Consider the following 21,838-nt stretch of genomic DNA (forward strand, 5'->3'; position numbering starts at 1 on the left):
ACTGCTTTGAGCATGGACAGACGTGTTCTTGTTGCAGACTCCCATAATGATATATTTTTACTGCTGGATGTGATATATTTTTACTAAGGATGTGACATGTTTTTCCGAAAACAAAGACCGCCTGTCAAATGGTAAGTCCTCTATGGTCAGTTGCACATGCAGAGCAATGCCCGAGTTCTACAGTCAAGAAGCCCTCCTCATTGTCTTAGTTGAGGCCATAACCCTGGATGAGGTGTCTGCCACAGCAAACACTGACTGCAGTGATGTTTTCCCCACAAAACAGCCCTCTGCCACGAAAGCCTTGAACTTTTCCCTGCCATCTTAAGGTAACACTGCTCTACAGCCAAAATGCTTCTGAAATAAATGTAGTCAAACTTTACTAATTCTCGGTCACTGACAACGAAAATGATGCTTAAAATTGTTGATTAGCTCTAGTTTTCAAGACATGCTATTGGGTCAGTATATACGACCCTTGACTTGGGAATGGCGGAGGATAAGTGAGTTATAAAGGGAAGGGATCTCAATTTAAACCAGAAATGACTAAAATACATCTTTGACTGGATCTATGAATAACTCTGTGACTGGGTTTGGATAGTACTTGCTTTTTAGGCAAAACAATGAATGATGCAATCTGAAGCTGGTATTACGTCATACATGATATGAATTGCATCATGTTATTCCTAGAAGTCATGGATGATGCAATCATAACGAAGCTTCCATCACTCTGCTGAACAAATTGCCCTATATCAGCTCTAGAAATCATACAGTGTCGTGCTCGCTTATTTGTCAGTGTTTGATTTTGCAAAGGGACACATTTCTGTTTAGCCAAAGTGAGCAGAGAAGCCTCGTTCTTGTGTGAACAGTGCAAATAACTTCTGCTATGTTTGTGGTGAAGTGACTTTTGCAACACAAAAGCGCAGTATAACCACTATGGTTAAGAAAGCCTATCACCTTTATTTTGGCTGCAAAATTGGAGATCAGGACAAGAGGTGGGCCCCACACATATGCTGCAACACTTGTGCAACAAAGCTTCGCCAGTGGTTGAACAGGAAAAGGAAATCTATGCCTTTTGTAGTGCCAATGATTTGGAGAGAGCCAACAGATCATACCAGCAATTGTTACTTCTGCATGGTGCCTCCAGTTGGGAAAAGTGTGTCAAAAAGAAAAAGTGGACTGTGCATTATCCAAACATTCCATCAGCTATACGCCCAGTACCCCACGGAGGGGGACTGCCGGTTCCTGATGCACCAGAATCATTCTCACTTGAGTCAGACGAGGAAGAGGATGAAACTTCTGGTCCTGAACCATCAATGTCACAGGACCCACATTTTCTCCCATCCTCCTCCTCTGAACCACACCTCATAACACAAGGTGAACTGAATGACCTTGTCAGGGATTTGGAACTACCCAAGAGTAAGGCAGAGTTGTTGGGCTCCAGACTACAGCAGTGGAATCTCCTGGCAGGTGATGTTAGGGTTTCCATGTTCCGTGACCGTCAAAAGGATCTTGTCCCATTCTTCTTCATGGAAGGTGATCTTGTAGCCTGCAACAACATCGATGGTGTGATGGCAGCCCTCAACATCGTTCACGATCCAGATGAGTGGAGACTGTTCATTGATTCATCGAAGACGAGTCTTAAAGCTGTTTTACTGCATAATGGCAATGTTTTGCCATCAAGTCCAGTTGGTCATGCAGTCCATAAGAAGGAAACCTATGACAACATGAAACAACTTTTGAGGTGCATAAACTATGACCAACATCAGTGGCAGCTTTGTGGCGATATGAAGGTTGTTGCTCTCTTGCTTGGTATGCAGACTGGATACACAAAGTACTGCTGTTTTCTCTGCGAATGGGATAGTCGTGCAAGAGATTCCCACTACATCAAGAAAGATTGGCCACTCCGACAGTCATTGGAGTCTGGGAGGAAAAGTGTTCAGCATCCACCACTTGTTGAATCAAGGAAGATTTTGTTACCACCCTTACACATCAAGCTGGGTCTGATGAAGAATTTTGTCAAGGCCATTGACAAAACACGAGCAGCTTTCAAGTACCTCCGTGGAAAACGTCCAAGGTTAAGCGAAGCTAAGATAAAGGAAGGTGTCTTTGTTGGTCCTCAGATCCGTGAACTTCAAGATGATGCATTAGACCATGCACTGCATGGCAAGGAAAAGACGGCATGGAAAGCCTTCCAGTTAGTGGCAATAAATTTTCTTGGAAACAACAAGGCAGACAACTACAGGTTGTTGGTGGAAAACCAAGGAAAGCCTTGGTTGCAACATGTCACTAAAGATACATTTTTTACACTCTCGTCTAGATTTTTTTCCACCGAACTGCAGAGAAGTGAGCGACGAGCAGGGCGAGCGATTTCACCAGGACATCGCAACAATGGAGAAACACTATCAGGGCAAATGGAGCTCATCAATGCTTGCAGACTATTGCTGGACAGTGACAAGAGATGCTCCATTTAATGAATACAAGAGACAAGACAAGAAGCACCGAGTAGACACTGAATAGGACTAAACTATGTACATAATAGTTTTTTGCCTTTTGTTTCATAATAAATTTTATTTATATAACCCTTTTGCTGATTTTTAAAGTGTTACATAAACAGGACAGGTGAAATATCATCATGTAAAGCAACCATAAACACATGAAAAGACCTAGGTTTACAATTTATGATTAAAACTCTACTATCTACACAATATACATAGACATAAAATGTAACAACTTAAATATCTTAGAAACAGTAGCCAATCAGTTGTTTAATTGTCATATTTGAATTCAGCACATCAAAATACATAATAAATAGCACATTTTCTCTGAAGCAGACGACTTCTCAAAAATTGTAGACCAGTGTAATTTATCTCTAAATTGAGACAATGCATTCCAATTTACAAAGTCAGACAAAAATGCCTGCTGATTAGCAATGAGCATCTGCACAGATAACGTAGAGTACACCTTGCTCCCCATTAAGTCAATTTTTTTAGCCTCTTTCTCTTTAGGCATAGACGTATCTGCCTGATAAATCTGCTCACTAGTCAGAGTCACCACAAGCAAATTGGAGCTGGGTGAGAGTAGAAACACTCAAAATCTTGCATGGGGATGTAGTAACATTTGTCAGTATGTTTTGGTGTAGGTGGCACAGACACTGGCATGTGCCACAGGGACTTTGCTAGTTCCAAGAGTCTCGTTTTCCAGGAAGGCTAACTTTCCAAGGGCTGAAGGCTGCAGAATGTTCAGCAACTTACGGGTGCGCTCTTGGACAAGCTCAGCTTGGATACACAAAGCTGCCAATATCTACTTAGAAGGTCCTGATAAGCATTAGTCTTCCAGAATCAGGAAGGATGAGTCCAGGGCTGTGGAGTCATCTGGCAAGGAGGATGACAGAGATGGTGGAACAAGAACCTCATCCTCAAGCAAAAGTTGTTCCTCTTACAGCGTTGAAAATTCAGGAAGGACAATATTGGCTTGAATCTCCTGTCTTGAACTACTCAAGATACTTAAGTCCAAAGCAGACTGTGAAGAGTTACAAAGGGATCTCACAAAACTGGGTGACTGGGCAACAAAATGGCACATGAAATTCAATGTTGATAAATGCAACGTAATGCACATTGGAATACATAATCCCAACTATACATAAAAAATGATGGGATCTAAATTAGCTGTTACCATTCAAAAAAGATCTTGGGAGTCACTTTACATAGTTCTCTGAAAACACCCACTTAATGTGCAGCAGAGTCCAAAAAAAAAACAAAAAACTGAATACTGGGAATCATTAAGGGATAAATAATAAATCAGAAAATATCATATTGCCTCTATATAAATCCATGGTACACCCACATCTTGAATACTGTGTGCAGATGTGGTCGTCCCATCTCAAAAAAACACTGGAATTGGAAAAGGTTGAGAAAAGGGAAACAAAAATGATTAGGGGTATGGAACGGCTTCCGTATGAGGAAAGACTGGGACTTTTCAGCTTGGAAAACAGACGACTAAGGGGGGATATGATAGAGATCTATAAAATCATGACTGGTTTGAAGAAGGTAAATAACGAAGTGTTATTTACTCCTTATAACACAAGAATTAGGGGTCACTAAATGAAATTAACAGGAAGCAGGTTTAAAACAAACAAAAAGAAAGTATTTTTTCACACAATCCAGTGTCCAGGGGTCAGCTCCCCCCACCCCATCTCCTTCTCTCCCTGCCCCCTGGCCAGGTGGAGCCAGCCAGTGCGAGGCAGCTGCTGATCTGGCTGGTGCTATGGAGCAGGCAGCCACAGCATTCCCTCGTCCCCTGCTGCTCCTGGTGCCTGGAGTTGAAGCTGCTCCTCAGCTCCCAGCCCCTTTTGCTCCCACAGAGGCAGCCAGTAAGAGCTGCCCAAGTGTGGGGACCCGGCTCTGTAGCTGGCAGAGCCCTCTGGGAATCGGAACGGCAGGGGAGCCCTCCGAGCACACAGCCCCCAATACCCCACTCCTTACACCCTGTCCTATCCCCTTGCCCTCACACAGCCCTAGACACCCCTCTCTCTGCATCCTGAGCTACCCCTCTGTCCGCACACAGCCCGTAGCTACCCCCTCCCTGAACCCTAAGCTGTTTTCAAACTTTTTGAGCTGAGTCCCCTCTTTGAGTTATATTTTTTGGTTTGTACCCCTCCACCCAGACAGGCTGGGTGGCCTGCTGAGGTGAGTCAGGGAGTGGAGGTGGCACTCCCTCCCTGGACCCCGCCGTGTGAAGCTGGCTTGAGCCCCACTAGCCCCGCCCCCTCCCCAAAAATAGAAGTCAAACTACATCTATGCCCAAAGTCCCTGCCACAATGCCACTCCCACCCTCGCTGGGCCCTGGAGTTTTTATAGCATGCGGGGGAGGGGCTCAGAAAGAAAAAGATTGAGAACCCCAGTCTAGAATACGGACTGAGATCTTTAAAAACATGCAGCGGTCCATGGATGCCAAGGCAGCCAATATGGAAATGAGTACTGTACCAGAGGCCAATAAGCACCAAGCCAATCTCTCTTAACTTCTGCTCAATCTTGGCACCACTGACAGTCCTTCATAGGAGATCTAGAGGATTTGCAAGACCAAATCCTGGAAGGAGACAAAGAAGCAACAGCTGATCCCAAGCTGGACTATGAAGAATGCCCCAAATAGCCTACCGTTAACAGAGGGACCAAATCTGCTGGGGCTACCAAATGTCACGACTGAGATCCAGTGATGCATCAAGGCAATACTGTAGCCAGCACAATCACTGACTGGAAACCCAAAGCTGTAGCAACAGCTGGTAGCAGAAGACGACTGATGCTGGAGTCACAGCAGGTACCAAAGAGGGGGTTGGTGCTGGATCAGGAATCAGTCCTGCAGATGTCGAGATCTTGGTTAGTGAAGTTATGGGCACTGAAGATGGTATCAGTACTGAAGAGGGATATCTCAGTGCCAATGATGGGACCAGGTTCACCTCTCTAGCAAGTCTCCCTGAAGCAACCACCCAGGGTATGTCAGGACTATCAGAGTACCATTCCTGAAGAGGATTCCTGAATCAGTGAAGTGTCCGAGACGGAAAGACAGAGTAAGTCAGCTGCTGCCTGATAGACCAACGGGGTTGAGACTATTGGTGCTGAAAGTGACATTGGTTCTGGATTTAAAAGGCCATTCAGCAGACAGTACAGGAGTTGACAATACGGTGCAGGTCTGGTTTTGCCTCAGTATTGGAGACCAAGCAGACAACGCTGCTCTATCTGAGACACCAGGCAAAAGATGGCAGTGTCCCACACTCCTCCTGAGGAAGAGGAGTAAGAGTCTCTTTGAGCCCTAGAATGGGCCCAACTAGCGTTAGGAGTTTTCGTTCTTGAAGGTTCAGAGGAAGGGGACCACTCTCTTCTTTCCAAGGAGAAGAGTCTGAATCTGGCAGCCTATTTGAGGTACACACTAGCTATGGAGACTCATGGGCCTGGCAATCCACAGAAGGCCCTGACAGCAAAACTGCCCTCACAGTCTGCTCCATGAGGTGTTATTTTAAACACAAGCTCTGGGTGATCTGAGTCCTTTTCTTAATGGAGCGACAAATGGAGCACTTTTCTTTATATGACCCTCTCCTACACACAACCACCACCACGCTGGCTCTTTGGAATAGCCACCCCACACAAAGGACAGTGCTTAAACCCTGGTGAGGGCTTAGCAAGAAAACCCTGCAACAAACAGGATAATTCCTAAAGTAAATACTAGCCACTAACTACAAGGGTAGTGCTAACTATTTACAGACAATTTCACTGTTCTCTCAGAAACTGTGAGGTAAAAATTAACTGCAAGGGGTCTGGGCTGGAGCCACCTTATATATATTCCTGGGAGGGGACTACAAGGGCCAGAGCACCACCCCTATGTGTACTGCTAAGCAAAGGTCTCTAGCTTCAATGAGCTGGGTGCACACACACCAGAGTGGAGTACACATCTGCAACCACTTGAAGAGGAACTATTTCTGTCCCGAGCAGCCCTAGGATAGGAGAGAAGAAGATGGCTTAGGGTCATATGCCCCTCTCTTTCACTAAGCAGAGATGTGGATCCAGCCAACATGTAAAACCAAACATACACAACTTCTACAAATCATCACCACATTATGTAGACTAAATAGTAGACTCTGCTTAGGAAAGTCTCACAATTTGGAAAATATGAATGTAGTGAACAGTTGTAGCTGCATAGCTGTAGTTCTATATCTGGTTCTAGTCAATATAGTTTTTAAAAAAAAACAACATTCATGGCGGGGGGGGGGGGGGGAAATGACAGTTGTATTACACTAGAGTCTAGAGACAGGCTGAGATTTGCAAATAATTAGTAAGTAAACCTAACATTCAAATCTATTATAATGATCACTCAACAAAACTGATAGTTATGCAAACATTTATGATATAAAGAATACTCAGACTGAACACACAAGCCTACCACCAGTTGAAAAACAATTCACTCATTAGGGATTTCAGATAGCATGCATGATACAAGAGAGCAGAAAGCCTAAACAGGCCATTTAAAAAAACCCGTTTCAAAGTTTGTTTCCTGTTTGTTATTCTCCATTCTAGCAAAAAAGCCACCAGCATTTTTTTAAATTCAACCCTCAACAAAAAGCCAAAATATATATATATATATATATATCTAAATCTGAATGCAAACAACAACGAATAAAGGGATAGGTAGTAAAGTGGGTACTTCTACAGCTAGAGATATTGGTTCAAAGTGATAATGGTCATGAGTATGAGTTTAGGGGTGCACATCTGCAACTAGCGCCTTCACACCTTCTTCCATGCTGTCCCTAATGCATAGACTGCCCTATTCATATCCATCTGCACTCCTACTGCCCTTTCCAGCCTTCAAATCCTTAAAACATACTTCCGTTGTAATACCCAATGCAAATTGTCTAACATTAGTAATTAGGGCAGGTAGCCTGTTCATGATTCATTAACAGCTCTTGCCCATTTTATGTTAAAAAAATTTGAAGCCCCAGCATGAAGCCTGGTAAATAATCATCTCATTTTTTTCCATCAGTGGACATCTTTATACCTCACAAAACAACAAAACTGATAATCTCTAATCAACACTGAGAAGTACAGGACTAATGTCCCAATTCAGCAAGATACTTAAACCACCTGCCTACAATTCTGAAACACATGAAGTAGTGCCATACATTTTAATGAGGTCTTAAACAACTGAGGTGTTATAGGTAAGGACTTAGACGCACTGGCAGAGCAGCATGAGGATTTTTTACTGCACCAGTATTAAGTTCTACCAAGTGTCGCTAGTCCATCACTGTCCTAGAATTCCAAAGCCACACATGCTTTGTCAAAAATTATTGTCATTACTGTCATTTAAAATCACAGCCTTACATAATATGAAGTGTAAAAACACTTTGCAAATTTAAAGCTAACCCCTATCATTTCACAGCATAAATAAGCAGTAAAAAATTCTTACATCCTCGTTGAAGTTTCACATTTTTGGCTTCTTCTTTATTCAGTCCTAATAATATCAACATTGGATGAAGTGGCCTGGAGCATCTGCCATATTTTTCCAATAATTCAAAAACAAGTTGTGCTTTCCTCCACCCAGGACATATGATTAATGCTACTGGCTGTATACACACACAACAAAAGAGACAAATTATTTCACACAATTTCCCAGTTTAGGAATAGAAAAGTTTAGAATGCTAGAGGCTGTAAGATCAGGAGTAAGTCTTGTAAGGCAAGAATAAACTTTGTAATATGAGTGATTTTTCTAAAATTGTAAATTAAGCTTTTCAGTACAGTAGGTTCTCTCAAATTGTTACATGCAGATAGTATAGGTCCCAGAGGGATGGAGGATTAGAGGAAAGGCTAACTAGAGCAGAACACGAAGCACAATTCCACAGAATAAGCAACAAGCAATAGATATGCATGGTCAAGTCATGGTTACTTGACTACTGTACTATACACATTATATCTCAGATTTTCAAATGGGCCAAAATGCATCCTTCATTTCTACGAACACAAACTTCTGTGCAAACACTTAAGAAATGCTATCCCCTGTACATGTACATAATATTTAGATATTAAAAAACCCTTATCCCCCCATGTGCATGCAGGTGATAGGGCTTGAACTGCGTGTGCACGTTTCCATGTACTCAACTTTTTGGAAGTTTGGCCCTAAATGACCAACCACCATGCAAAATCAGGAACTCAGTTTTCAGTGATTAGTGAACGTGGGAAAGAACTTCCAACTGGTTGCCTTGATAAGCTATTCTACTAACACCTAGCCTTTGTCGGACAAAGATATGTCCAGAGCCCAAGAATAGTGGGTTCCAGGCAATGGCTTTGTTCCACATACAGGTCCATACTGATATGGCGATAAAAGTGGTTAATTCAGATCCCGGCTTCTGTGCTTCAAAGGCCCAAATAAAGCACAGACTTTTTGAAAGGCTGAATTCAGGACGTACAAAACTCAACAACTCTAGCCAACTTCTACTGTAGCACTGTGATCTTCAGATGAAGAGGTTCTGCCACCCATCCAATCATATCTTGAACATTCAGAAAGTCCTCATGTGAAAAGGTAGAAGACAACCCCACATTAGCACCAGGCAAGGAGAAAGAAGAGATCCCAGTTGGTCCTCGCTCCCCTTTATTCCCAGTGATATTGTTATATAGATTTCCTATCAGATGAAAAGAAAGTGATGGAGGACTAACCCTTCTTGTGAGGGTCCACAACCACACAGTTCATTCAGAAAGTCACTCCCTCTGAAGTCTTCATAGAAAACCTCCATATAGAAGAGCTACCCACAGATGGTTTCTTTCCATCTCTTCCCAATCTACTTTTTACATATAAGCTATTTAATTCCTAAACAGCGAGTATCAGACCCAGTGAGGCTCCATAATAGTGTCTCCACTTCTGCCACCATTACAAAGTTTGGCCCTTTTCATATTAATGAAGTGGCATAACAGAAATAAATCTTTTCTTCTGCACAGTCACAGTACATCTCAGAGAACCAACATTACCTATCTAAATACTGCAATGCAGAACCTTTCAGTAATCATAAAAACCTTTCTTGAAGGATTCCAAAGTGCTCTATACAAAACATCCAAAGTACAGACAGACAGCATTTATAATCTACCACTGAAATTCAGCTACCGTTAGAGTGAAATCTAGGAGCATTTAACAGCATATAGCAACTGTTACACAACAGGTAAGCACAGGGAAAGAAAGAAGTTACTTACTTTGTGCAGTAACTGGAATTCTTTGAGAGGTGTTCCCTATGGATGCGACACTTTAGGTACGCATAACCAAAGGTGCATGGAGTGCATGCAAACTTGATATGGAGCACCCACAGGGACACTACTTCAAAGAAGAATATTTTATCCAATGAAACTGCAGGGGAAATTTAGATACTTACAATATTTTATCCAACTAGGAATATCACCAGGATATCAGGGTTATCACCTTTTTACTTACCGTATACACTCGATCATAAGCCGGTTCGTTTATAAGCCAACTCCTGCTCCCCAAGATGGATAAGTAAAAATGGAAAAAAATTACAACCTATTCATAAGCCAACCCTATAATTCAGGCGTCAGCAAACTTTGGCTCCCAGGCCATCAGGATAAGCCACAGGCGGGCTGAGATGGTTTGTTTACCTTGAGCCTCCGCAAGCACCGAGATAAACCTAAGTAAAAAAGTGTCCTGGCATGCCAGCTGCTTACCCTGACAGGCCGGGACAGCAACTGGTGGGGAAATGGTTTGTTGTTGTTTTTTTTTTTTTGGGGGGGGGGGGGGAGGAGAAGCTGGGAGTCAGGGGAGTAACCTCTGTGACCACCCCCCACATGACCCCAACCGTAGCCCGGGACCCCCACACTCTCCCCATCCCATCCCTTCCCACCTTATCTGGGGAGGGCCAAGGGAGGATGTCTCTGACCTGGCTGGAGCTACTCCAGCAGGCTGGGCAGCACGGCCACAGCCTGCTCCGGCAGACCAAACCGTGCGGCGCGGCTGCAGCATGTTCCAGCGGGCTGGGCCGGGCAGCACGGCCACAGCCTGCTCTGGGGGGCAGGGCCGAGCGGCACAGCTGCAGCCTGCCAGCCCCAGAGCTGCAGCTCTCCCCCGGAGCTGCAGCTGCTTCAGAGGCTCAGGGAAGAGTAGCGTGGCCAGAAGCGGAGAGACTCTGGCCCCGCCTCTTCCCTTCTGGCTGTGCTGCCTCTCTTTGCTCCCTCTGTTGGGTAGGAGGGGCTGTTTCCCACCTATCCTTCTCTATACCCATTCATAAGCTGACCCCCTTCTCTGGTGTTTCCCTTTTTACTAAAAAAAAAAAAAAAAAAAAAATCGGCTTATGAATGAGTATATACGGTAATATGTAATGAAATATAAAGAAACCAACATTTTATAAAAGTTGTTAATGAGCTGGATAGGGATATAATCTTATACATCTTGTTTAATATCTCTCATAGATGTGTCTAGACCCGTGACATAGATATAATCTACCAATTTTTTGAAAAATAAGAGTTTGAGGCATATTTCAACTGCCTTTGCATTATAAATTATTCCTGAGATGTCTAGGTTTTATACGCCTAATATGAGCATATTTTCAAGTGAAACGCTATGATGTCACTTACACTTTAAATTAGAAAAAATGGCACTGTCTTGTAAAATAAACATTTTTTGTTTTACTTACTCCATTCCTAGTTGGCAGTGACTTGTAGCAGCTTCCTGACCGTAAAAATGTAAGAACTGGTGGAATATACAAAAGAGGATCATTTCCATGATGAGAAATGACAACTGAGTCACATCCACGAGCTATTGGTGGCCAACAGTAAGATTCCGTGAGATTAGGACCTAGAAATTTATTTCGGAGAAGCTCCTACAAAAATAATGAAAAGTGTCATGTCAAAAACATTGTGGGCATTTAAGTGCTTAATTTTGAATGTATTCTTAAAAAAAACAGATGTAAAGATCTGAAATATCTTGAAAGGAAAGAAGAAACAAATGCAACACGTATTTTTCTTAGGTCAACATATCAACATATTTAACTTTTGTGGTGAAAGCTTGTTTCACTGTATTTTACCTCCATTTTTGGGTCACTTATTGCCCCCAATAATACACCAGCAGGATCCTTCAATCATGATTTCTTAGACCAACACATACAATAACTATAATGTACATAAAATGTCAAGCAAACAGATTACACATGATGGAATGACTGACATGTCTCTTCTAAACATGAAAAGGTATATGTACAATCTAGAAGTGCTTCAAAATGTCCAAAAACATTGCTTGCACTTGCTTTAAATGGCCTAAGGCCTGTTCAGAAGTATTACTAAATCACTTTCATACCAATTTTTAAATGCAATGATGCTTTCTAAATTTACATAGAAGTCTCAATGGGGCGGATTTGAAAAATAGGCTACTCACCCTATGCAGTAACTGAGGTTCTTCGAGATGTGTCCCCCTATGGGTACTCAACTTGTGGGTGCAGCAGAGCACCCTGCGCCTGGGATCAGAGATCAGCAGCAGTGCCCATTGGACCACACATGTGCACCACGCCGCTCTCGCGCTATGAGCGGGGCATATATATAGCACTGTGCAGCCCGACTGCCCCCAATTCTTTCTCTGCCACAGAGCGTACATTTTCAGCTCCAAAGCTGAGGGGAAGAGGGCGGGTAGTGGAACACTCATAGGGACACACATCTCAAAGAACCTCAGTTACTGCACAGAATGAGTAACCTTCTCTTCTTCTTCAAGTGATGTCCCTACGGGTGCTTCACATGTAGGTGACTAGAAAGCAGTGCCCCAATTGGAAGGCTAGGGCTTCAGAGCAACATTTGCTGCCAGTGAAAGGACAGTATGTCCTAGGAGAGTGTCTGCTGTGGTATCATGTGTAATAGTGTAGGGATGGGCAAAAGTGTCTGTTGATGCCCATGTGGCAGCTTTTCAAATGTCAGCAATGGAGACATTATTGAGAAAAGCTATTGAGGGGGATCGTGAATGTGTGAAATGTACTCTAATTGCAGTAGGAGGCTATTGTGGAGTTTGTAATATAAATGTATACATTGCAGGATCCACTTGGAAAGGCATTGTTTAGAGATAGATGTGCCCCTGGATCTTTAGGTGATTGAGAGGAATAATCGTGATGATTTTCAGAAAGGTTTAGTCCTGTCTAAGTAGACTGCTAATGCTCGTCTCAGGTCTAGGGTGTGCAGAGTTGCCTCCTGTTGGTTAGGAAGAAGCAAGAAAGGTGCACTGGTTGATTCAGATGGAAAGATGATGGAATCTTGGGTAAAAATCTTGGATGTGGGCGTAAAAAATGGTTACTCACCTTCTCATAACTGTTGTTCTTCGAGAGGTGTTGCTCATGTGCATTCCAAACCCACCCACCTTCCCCTCTGTCAGAGTAACCGGCAAGAAGGAACTGAGGAGGTGGTGGGTCGGCAGGGACCTATATTGACCACCAGGAAGGCGCCACTCCACGAGGCTCCACAGCCGACCCGACAGGTGCTGCTAGGGGAAAAACCTCCCAATGACTGTATGCGTGTCATGTGGCCTAGAAGTTGAAGACACATTCTGGAAGACACCATCTCTACTACAGGACAATTCTGGCTTGTATGGCATCCAATTGTGCGCTGATGAATTCCAGGTGTTGTACCAGCGTTGAAGTGGAGAGGGTAACCATCTTGAAACGTCATAGTTTGACAAATTTGCTTAAATTTTAAAGGTCCAGGATGGGTCATCAGCCACCAGATTTCTTCTGGATCTAAAAGTAATGGGAGTAGAAACCCTGCCTCCTATGTTTGAAAGGGACCAGGTCTATGACTCCGAGTTGTAGATGATGATTTATTTCTCCCCGTAGAATGAGTTTGTGAGAGGGGTCCCTAAAGAGGGAGGAAGAGGATGGCGGGGCAGGACAGATAGAAAGGGAATTGAGTATCCTTCCTTGACTATCTCTAGAACCCACTTATCCGAGGGGACTAGTCTCCATGATGGCAAAACAGCTAGTCAGTTGCCAAACTGGTGTGATGTCAATGATAGTTGGAATGACTGGAAGAAGGGGAGGCTTCTCGGGGTCTCAACCATAACTTCAAAATTGTTGCTTTGGTGGGGACCCATGAGAGGTAGCCCCCCGACGAGTGGGCTGTCTACGTTAGAAGTGAGGTCTTTGTTTTCAACGCTGGATGTCATAGTGCTGTTGAGGCGCAATCCCAACCACTGCGGTGGTTGGGATTCCGGAGGGAGAGGATATTTCCCTGAGCATCTCTTTAGCATGGACGTGTAGATGCCGAGAGATCGGGGAGTAGCTCAGTCTTCAAGAGAGTGCAAGGAATCGTCTGTGTGCTCCAAGAATAGTTTTTGGCCCTCAAAGGCTATGTCTTCCACAGTGGTTTGTACTTCCTTAGAAAAGCCAAGATGCACATCTCATGACCACAGCAGTTGCAATGGAGTGGGTGGCAGTATCTGCAGAGTCTAACGAGGCTGTAGGGTTGTACGGGTTAGGAAATGTCCCTCCGATATTAGGGTCTGAAACTGCTCTTTCTTGGCCTTTGGAAGGTCACGACAAAGCTCCTCCAACTTGGAGTAGTTTAAGTAGCTGTATTTAGCCATCAGAACCTTGCAGTTCGAAATTCGAAATTGGAGGGTGACTGATGAACATGCCTTGCATCCAAATAAGTCTAAGTGTTTCCAATCTCTGTCCGGATGGTTAGAATGGGTTTGGTTTTGAGGCCTCTCTCTTGCACTGCATTGACCACCAGAGAACTTGGGGTGGGGTGCAAGAATAGAAATTCTGCACCAGAATGCAGCATTTTTTGTCGGAGTGTTTGCAAGTCAGAGGAATGGACGCCGGGGTCCACAAGAGCACTTTCGTGAGGTTGAGAAGAGCCTCACTGATCAATAGTGCAATCGTGGAAGAAGAGGATGTGTGCAGAATATCAAGCAGCTTATGCTGTTGATCGTTGGCTTCCTCCAAAGGAATCTGCAGGCAATCTGCAATCCTGTGGATTAACTCCTGAAAACCTATGAAGTCGTCTGCAATTATAGGAGGTGGAGGTCTGGTAGCCTCGTGACGGGAAGAGGAAAAGAAACGTAATTTTGGTGGAGGTTCCTCCTCCTATCCCTTCTCAGTCGGTACCAGCAGAGGTTCAGCCTCCAGAGGGCGAGACATCGATGGAGAAGGGAGAGGTGTAGGTCTCCAGCTCTGCTCCATGGGAGGTTTCCCAAATTGTGCCCTGTACATGGCCCCAGGGTCCCAATATAGCCAGTGGGGGGGGGGGGGGGGCAACTGACCTTGCAGAAGATGGTGTTCTTGCAGACTGTGCCTCAGAGTGTGAGGAGGAAGGCCATTTCTTCTTATCAGAGCGAGAAAGAGATGACTTCTCTTCAAGAGACACGGGGAATGAGGATCAGCAGACGACCTGGCAGAGCGTGAGGGCCTCACAGGAGCGGAGTCCGGGCCTGGGTCCAATGCAGGTCACAGTGATTTCTCCATGAGGAAAAATTTTAACCAAATGTCTGTCCTTTTCTGGCCGTTATGCCACGGCATTGGGACACTTTTGTGGGACGTGTCCCTCTCCGAGACAGCAAATACACTGTGGGTTGCTGTCCATTACCAAGAAAGCGGCCCCAGAGGGGCATACCTCTTATACCCTGGGGATCTGGGTATAAGGGTGAGGGAACAAAGCTTCCTAGACTGGAAGGACGGGAAAATGAAAACCTAAGCTATTGAAATAGTTGTAAAGGTAAAGTTAAAATAAAAAAATGGCTTTTTTAGATTGAAGAAAGGAGAAGGAGAAGTAGCACTAACTACACTACAACTTACAGGTAAGGCACTAGCTACTGAGGGAACAGGAGAAGCGGACTCTGCTCTGGATTCCATCCCAGACCAAAGGCAGCAGAGAAGGAACTGAGGGCGGTTGGACTGTACAGTGTTATATACACATCCCGCTTACAGCGCAAGAGGGGGAGGTGCGCATGTGTGGTCCGACGGGCACTATTGATGAAGATATTTGATCCCAGGCACTGCCACACCTGCAAGCGTAGCACCCATGGGGACATTACTTGAAGAACCACTGCTCAGGAACCCTTCTGAGGCCAGCTACCATCAATGAGATCCTTTTGATCAAATAAGCCAAAGTAAAATCAGTGAGGAGACTGACCTGCTATGAAAAATTCAACCAGCTCCATATACTTCTCTTGGATATAGTTGGTGTTGAATGAAATAATAAACTGGGTGTATTTAAAAGCTTTTGTCCACTTCACAAAAAAACGAAACTGACCCTTAACATCCAGTCATTGAAGGATTTGTTGAGATAATATGCTCAATAATGGGATCTGAATCTCACCTGAACACATTCAAAATTACCCTGAAGTAATCAGTGGATGAAGTGAAAATGGAAGCCATGAAATGAAGGATCTCTGTGTTAAAAGTAGTAGTTAGGGCACTCAGGTAATAAATTCCATCCTCTCCCACTCTAAATTCTGAGAAAAAGACACTACTGTCATCAACACCTTCCCCGTCCATCTTCTGCTTATTGCTGGCTTTGACCCCCAAAACAGTTCCCCAGGAATCTGGCTGTCCATGTTAAGCACGGGGAATACATACAGATATATTCCCCTCTATGCCTCTTGGATGAGACACATATAGGCGAATACCCTTTTCCCATACAGAGGTTCCCAAAGAGGCTGGGAGGATCTGCCTGTTCATTGTCTGAGCAATTCTCTTTCTTAAAATAAGCAATCTCCTAGCTCCCACCTCCACCAAGAAATAGAGGCAGGGGCTGGAAATTTGAGAACAGTCTCAAAGTAGTATTAATTTTTTTTTAAATGAACACACTTGCTGTTCACTCCTGCCCCTCTTTTTAAAAAATGGAGTCCTTTAATATTTGAGGAGTGTGGTGAGGCATCAGAACCATCCTTTAATATATTCAGTGTATCAAACAATAAATGTTAATATTACCTTTTTCAGATCTACCAAAAGTGGTGTTGTTTCAAGAACTGATCTTGGCTCTATTTTGTTGCTGAGAACAATGGGAGGTTGTGCTGTATTAATCTTTTGAAACTCCTGAAAGTACACACATCATTTAGAAAACACTAACAAAAAAAATATGTCATAAAAAATTATTTCATATGCTACCCCACAAAAGTGGCCAAAGAGTACATTTTATTTAAATTTTACATTTTTAGTATTTAGTATTTTTAGTAGAATTACGAGTAAGAAAGGCTACTTGCCAGTTTAAGTACTTCTGCATATTCTCATTAGTATAGCTCACCAAAGAAAGTGGGACTCTGCATACCTTTTTCATGTGTTCAGACTTAAATGTTCTGCTGAATAGTTGCATTACCCCAATAGGTATTGCATTTGTATATGGTTTCAAAGCTGAGAGATGACAGTGGCATGCATAATGAAACTTGGAAGGTGCAGAGGCAATTTTTGAAAATCTTTTTTTTTTTTTTTTTTTTTTTTTTTTTTTAATAATTTGCCAAAAATCTGCACACCTTTTCTTAACCATGCACACTCAATGCACTTGCATGGTTGTTTTTGTTAGATCATGAACTAAAAAAAACTGTCAACATATTAAAAATCTGGGCTAACTATGAATGCCAGGATAAATGCTAACAATTAGGTTCTGAATATGAGGGCATGATTATACATATCTTGTCTAATGATAATGCCATTCTTGGGTCCTATTAAACTTTTTATAAGAAAGTATTTAATATATTTTAAAATAGGACTATTTGAGAACAAACAATGTACTTGTAATTACAAGGCCATAAAGAGCTTAGTAGTGAAGTTTATACAATAAAAATATTAAGTTAAGTTTTAGAAGTACCTGCTGTTCATACTGAATATCACCAGTTTTCAAAGAATCAGGATTCAAAAACTGCAGGAGCCTGAAAAAGTGTTCAAGTATTAAATCCAACATTTATGAAACAATGATGTCCTTTTCCAAACACCATCACAACCAGTTTTTAACTTCACTTAAAATTATTATATATACACATTAGTATGCTGTGAAATATTTCAAATGTCTAGCATGTATGCAAAGACTTTAAATTCCCTTTAAAGAGCTGCAGAAATTCACAAGAAAACAGAAATTGTTGTTACTAATAAATCAAGATGTTCAGAATTTAATACTTGCCTTTGACCTATAACAATCAGTTAAGGGAACCATCACTCAAATCTCAATAGCTAATTTCTCAGGATACAGAGAACTAAATCAAACTTAATCCAAGAAAAAGGGGTTTTGAAATTTCAAAAAGGGAAACAACCAACTGAGTCTGGCTTCAACTGCCTAATTCACTCATTTAGCTTTCTTTTCATGCACTTGCTATGTATTTAAAAGGGAAAAGGAATAAGGGGGAAAATATACTTCACAGAGCCACTTTTTTCATTGTGTTCTTTATCTCCTTTAGTTGTTTTTTAATTATGTTTTCATTTAAGGCACTAGAATAAAAGTTATTGCATGAACTTACAGAGGTATACAAAAACACTTTGTTACAAAAGACTGAAAATTCATCTAATAGATGTGAAATGCCAATACTTACACTTAGTTGATGTTTGCCTAGCTAAACTGCATTCAATTCTCTCTGTTTAAATGTAACCACTAGTTTTACTATGAAACACACCCATCAACAAATCCCCAAAAAAGCTAAGTTCTCTTTTAATGGCCTCAAAACATTGGCTGAAAACACTCTGGGATTTGTATTATTGTTACATACAAAAACTGTTAAAAAAAAAAGACAAGAATATTTGAATCATACCTGTTTACCTGCACAGTAGGCTGTGCAGAAATATTTATATTTTCCTTCAAAGAGAAACCCACAGTTGCTCTGACAGTCTAACAAAACAAGACAAAAAATAGATATATATGTTGTCACTGCCCTGAGGAAGAGTGCTTTAGAAAATCATTATTCCGTGTGAAAAATTACGCATGATAAGATTGGTTTTGTTTCTAATGCAAGACCACAACCACTTCCAGCTAAAAAAACAAAAGCTGCAATTCCCCAATAACGGCCACAGTAAGACGAGACACAGTTAATTTCACATTTTTGAAAGAATAGAACAGAACAAACAATAGATTTAAAAAACAAAAATAGTTCATTTTTGTTTCAGAATTAAGAGAAGATGCAAACAGATTAATAATTCACACCAACATTATCAGAACACTGAAGATCTTTTAAGAAGTTAGACATTCAGACTATTGCAGTTAAAAAAGCTTAAACACCAAATAAATCTAGAAATTAATCCGTTATCATACCATCACCAACCTTAAAAGGACATACTCACCCAAAGTACAGGTGGCTTCACAAAATGGGATGCCTGTCCTCAAATCCCCTCAGTATTTTTGTGGCTTTAAAATCAAATTCTCCTATTTTTTAAGTATTTTCCCATGATACTGTGTGAAAGACCCACACAAAAGAACAAGGGAAACAGACTGACTATATAAAGAAACAGTGAAACTGATTACGCATTAAGTGCTGTAATATGCTACCTATCAGGGTAGCAAGTAAAAGTTTTTCTGACAGAAATAAATTCGCATCCTTTTAACTCTGTTCCTTACCCCTGACTGCCATTTCACATCAAATTTTCAAATGTGAGCTACAACTTCATGGCTGCACATGCAACAAAGAAACAGACTGTGTATGTACATACAAACAGAAGTTCAAGTGACAGAGTCTATGAGCCTAGAGACCCCTCTCTGGACAAGTGTAAAACATGAAGATTCAAGAAGCAAGCCCTCCAAGAAATCTGATTTGGGGAAAATTTGAATGTTGGTTTGAGATACATTAATATATAGTAGTAGCTTGAATAATTGTATTAGGTGTTGTACTCTTCACTGTGTTACATTAATGATTTGTATAATGGAATGGAGAGTATGCTTATAAAATTTGCAGATGACACCAAGCTGCAAGAGGTTGCAAACACTTTGGAGGGTAGGATTAGAATTCAATACAACCTTGACAAATTGGAGAAAGGCTCTGAATTCAACAAGAGGAAATTCAATAAAGACAAGTGCAAAGTATTTCACATAAGAAGGGAAAAATCAAATGCATAACTATAAAATAGGAAATAACTGGTTAGGCAGTAGTACTACTGAAAAGGATCTAGATGTTACAGTAGATCACAAATTGAATGAGTCAAAATGCGATGCAGCTGCAAAAAAGACTAATATTCTGGAGGGTATTCACAAGAGTTGTACTCAGCATTGGAAAACAGTGTATAATTCTGGGTGCCACACTTTAGGAAAGCTATGGACAAATTGGAGAGAGTCCAGAGGAAAGCAATAAAATGGTAAAAGGTTTAGAATACCTGACCTATAAGGAAATATTAAGAATACTAGGCATGTTTACTCTTGAGAAAAGAAGACTGAGAAGGACCTGATGAATATCTTCAGATATGTTAAGGGAAGCTACAAAGGGGACAGTGATCACTTGTTCTCCATGCCCACTGAAAATAGGATAAGTAGTAACGGTTCAATCTGCAGCAAAGCAGATTTATGTTGGATATTAGGAAAAAATTTCTAACTAACTATAGCAGTAGTTAAACTCTGGAATAGGCTTCCAAGGGAGTTTGTGGAATCCCCCTCATTGGGGGCTTTTTAAAAACAGGTTGGACTAACGTCAGGGATGGTCTCAGTTTACTTGGTGCTGTCAACCGAGCAAGGACTGGACTTGATGACTACTCGAGATCCTTTACAGACCTACATTTCTATGATTTTATGCAATTTATCTTTAATTTAGTACTAATATAAGCAACTGCAGAGGAAATAAATGAACTTTACATTAAAGAGCACTTTTGAACATCACATTTTATGCAAATTTTAATTTCAAGTTATTTTTGAAAGATGGGTATGCAATACTTACAGACTCAGTTTTTCCATTAACAGCAGGTGCAGCAATTTTTCTGCATGTCTTTTCAAGAAAAAAATTAGAAGCATCACCACCTAGAGGACACGTATGATTATACTTTACAACCACAACTACAGCTACTATAATAGCTCTCAAAAATATATTTTTGTTTTTATTATTAAAAATCGCCATATGTATATGAAATCATACATGATATATAACAGGGCTATAAAGAACCTCGAAAAGCAAAATTTCCTAATTAATTGTATAAAATCTTAAGACATTTAGCTACTTTTATGAAGAGTGTGCATACTTCTAAAGCTTGTATCGTATCCACAGGGCAGTGCATGCACTTTTAAAAATTTTGGACTACTATGTCTACACTGCAATTAACAACCTGTGGCTGGCCCAGGCCAGTTTACTTGGGCTCACGGGGCTCAAGCTGTATAATTGCAATGTAGATATCCGGGCTTAGGCTGCAGCCCAAGCTTTAGGACCCTCCTACCTCACAGAGTCCTACAGGCTGGGCTCCATTCCAAGCCCAAATCTCTTCACTGCAATTAAACTGCCCCATAGCCTGAGCCCCATGACCCCAAGTCAGCTGGAACGGGCCAGATGCAGGTTTTTAATTGTAGTGTAGACATACTCTAGAGCAGGGGTCGGCAACCTTCCGCACGTGGCCCATCAGAGAAATCTGATGGCAGGCTGCAAGACATTTTATTTACATTGACCGTCTGCAGGCATGGCTCCCTGCAGCTCCCAGTGGCCGCGGTTTGTTGTTCCCGGCCAATGGGAGTTGCTGGAAGCAGTGGCCAGCATGTCCCTGCGGACTGCACCACTTCCCGCAGCTCCCATTGGCCGGGAACAGTGAACCGCAGCTACTGGGAGCTCCGGGGGGGCCGTGCCTGCGGATGGTCAACGTAAACAAAATATCTCACGGCCCACCAGCAGATTACTCTGATGGGCCGCATTCGGAAGGTTGCTGACCCCTGCTCTAGAGGGTCTGATATTTACAGAGCTGAGCTCCCACAGCTCCTCTTGACTTAAACTGCCAATAGTAATATTGACAATATAAATACTTGAACACTTTAACCTTTATTTTAAAAATATTACAAAATTCTAAAGTTATTTAGCTGCTACTAGTAGTGAACAATTTCAGTGCAATCAAGACTAGCAGAGCTGACGCAGAAATCAACATTGCAACTGTGAATAAGAGATGAGGTAGGACATAAGAATGGCCATACTGGCTCAGACCAATGGTACATCTAGCCCAATATCCTATCTTCTGACAGTGGCTGGTACCAGATGCTTTACAAGGAATGAAGAGAACAAGGCAATTTATTGAGTGATGCATCCCCTGTCATCCAGTCCCAGTTTCTGGCAACAACAGGCCACAAAGGGCCTTAAAAGTAAAAACAAGAAGGTTTGCGCAGAAAGCTGAGAGTGATGAAGAGCTGCAAGAAACAGAAGCACAGGATAGGATTATAGAACAGTATGATGGTTTCAG

At 42.1% G+C, this 21,838-nt stretch overlaps 1 protein-coding gene across 1 annotated transcript in view; it reads right to left on the minus strand.

Annotated features, from left to right (window-relative positions):
- Positions 1-21,838, minus strand: part of TDRD12 (tudor domain containing 12) — a 139,085-nt gene that overhangs the window by 100,405 nt on the left and 16,842 nt on the right. Inside the window, exons 8-13 of the mRNA XM_054048563.1 lie at positions 20,347-20,426; positions 18,244-18,320; positions 17,313-17,373; positions 16,439-16,543; positions 11,168-11,353; positions 7,948-8,104 (exon numbers count right to left, since the gene is read on the minus strand). Coding sequence (XP_053904538.1) covers positions 7,948-8,104; positions 11,168-11,353; positions 16,439-16,543; positions 17,313-17,373; positions 18,244-18,320; positions 20,347-20,426 — 666 coding nt within the window. The remainder of the gene's footprint in view (positions 1-7,947; positions 8,105-11,167; positions 11,354-16,438; positions 16,544-17,312; positions 17,374-18,243; positions 18,321-20,346; positions 20,427-21,838) is intronic.

The sequence above is a fragment of the Malaclemys terrapin genome, chromosome 14 (assembly GCF_027887155.1).
Source record: "Malaclemys terrapin pileata isolate rMalTer1 chromosome 14, rMalTer1.hap1, whole genome shotgun sequence".
NCBI classification, from domain to species: domain Eukaryota; kingdom Metazoa; phylum Chordata; order Testudines; family Emydidae; genus Malaclemys; species Malaclemys terrapin.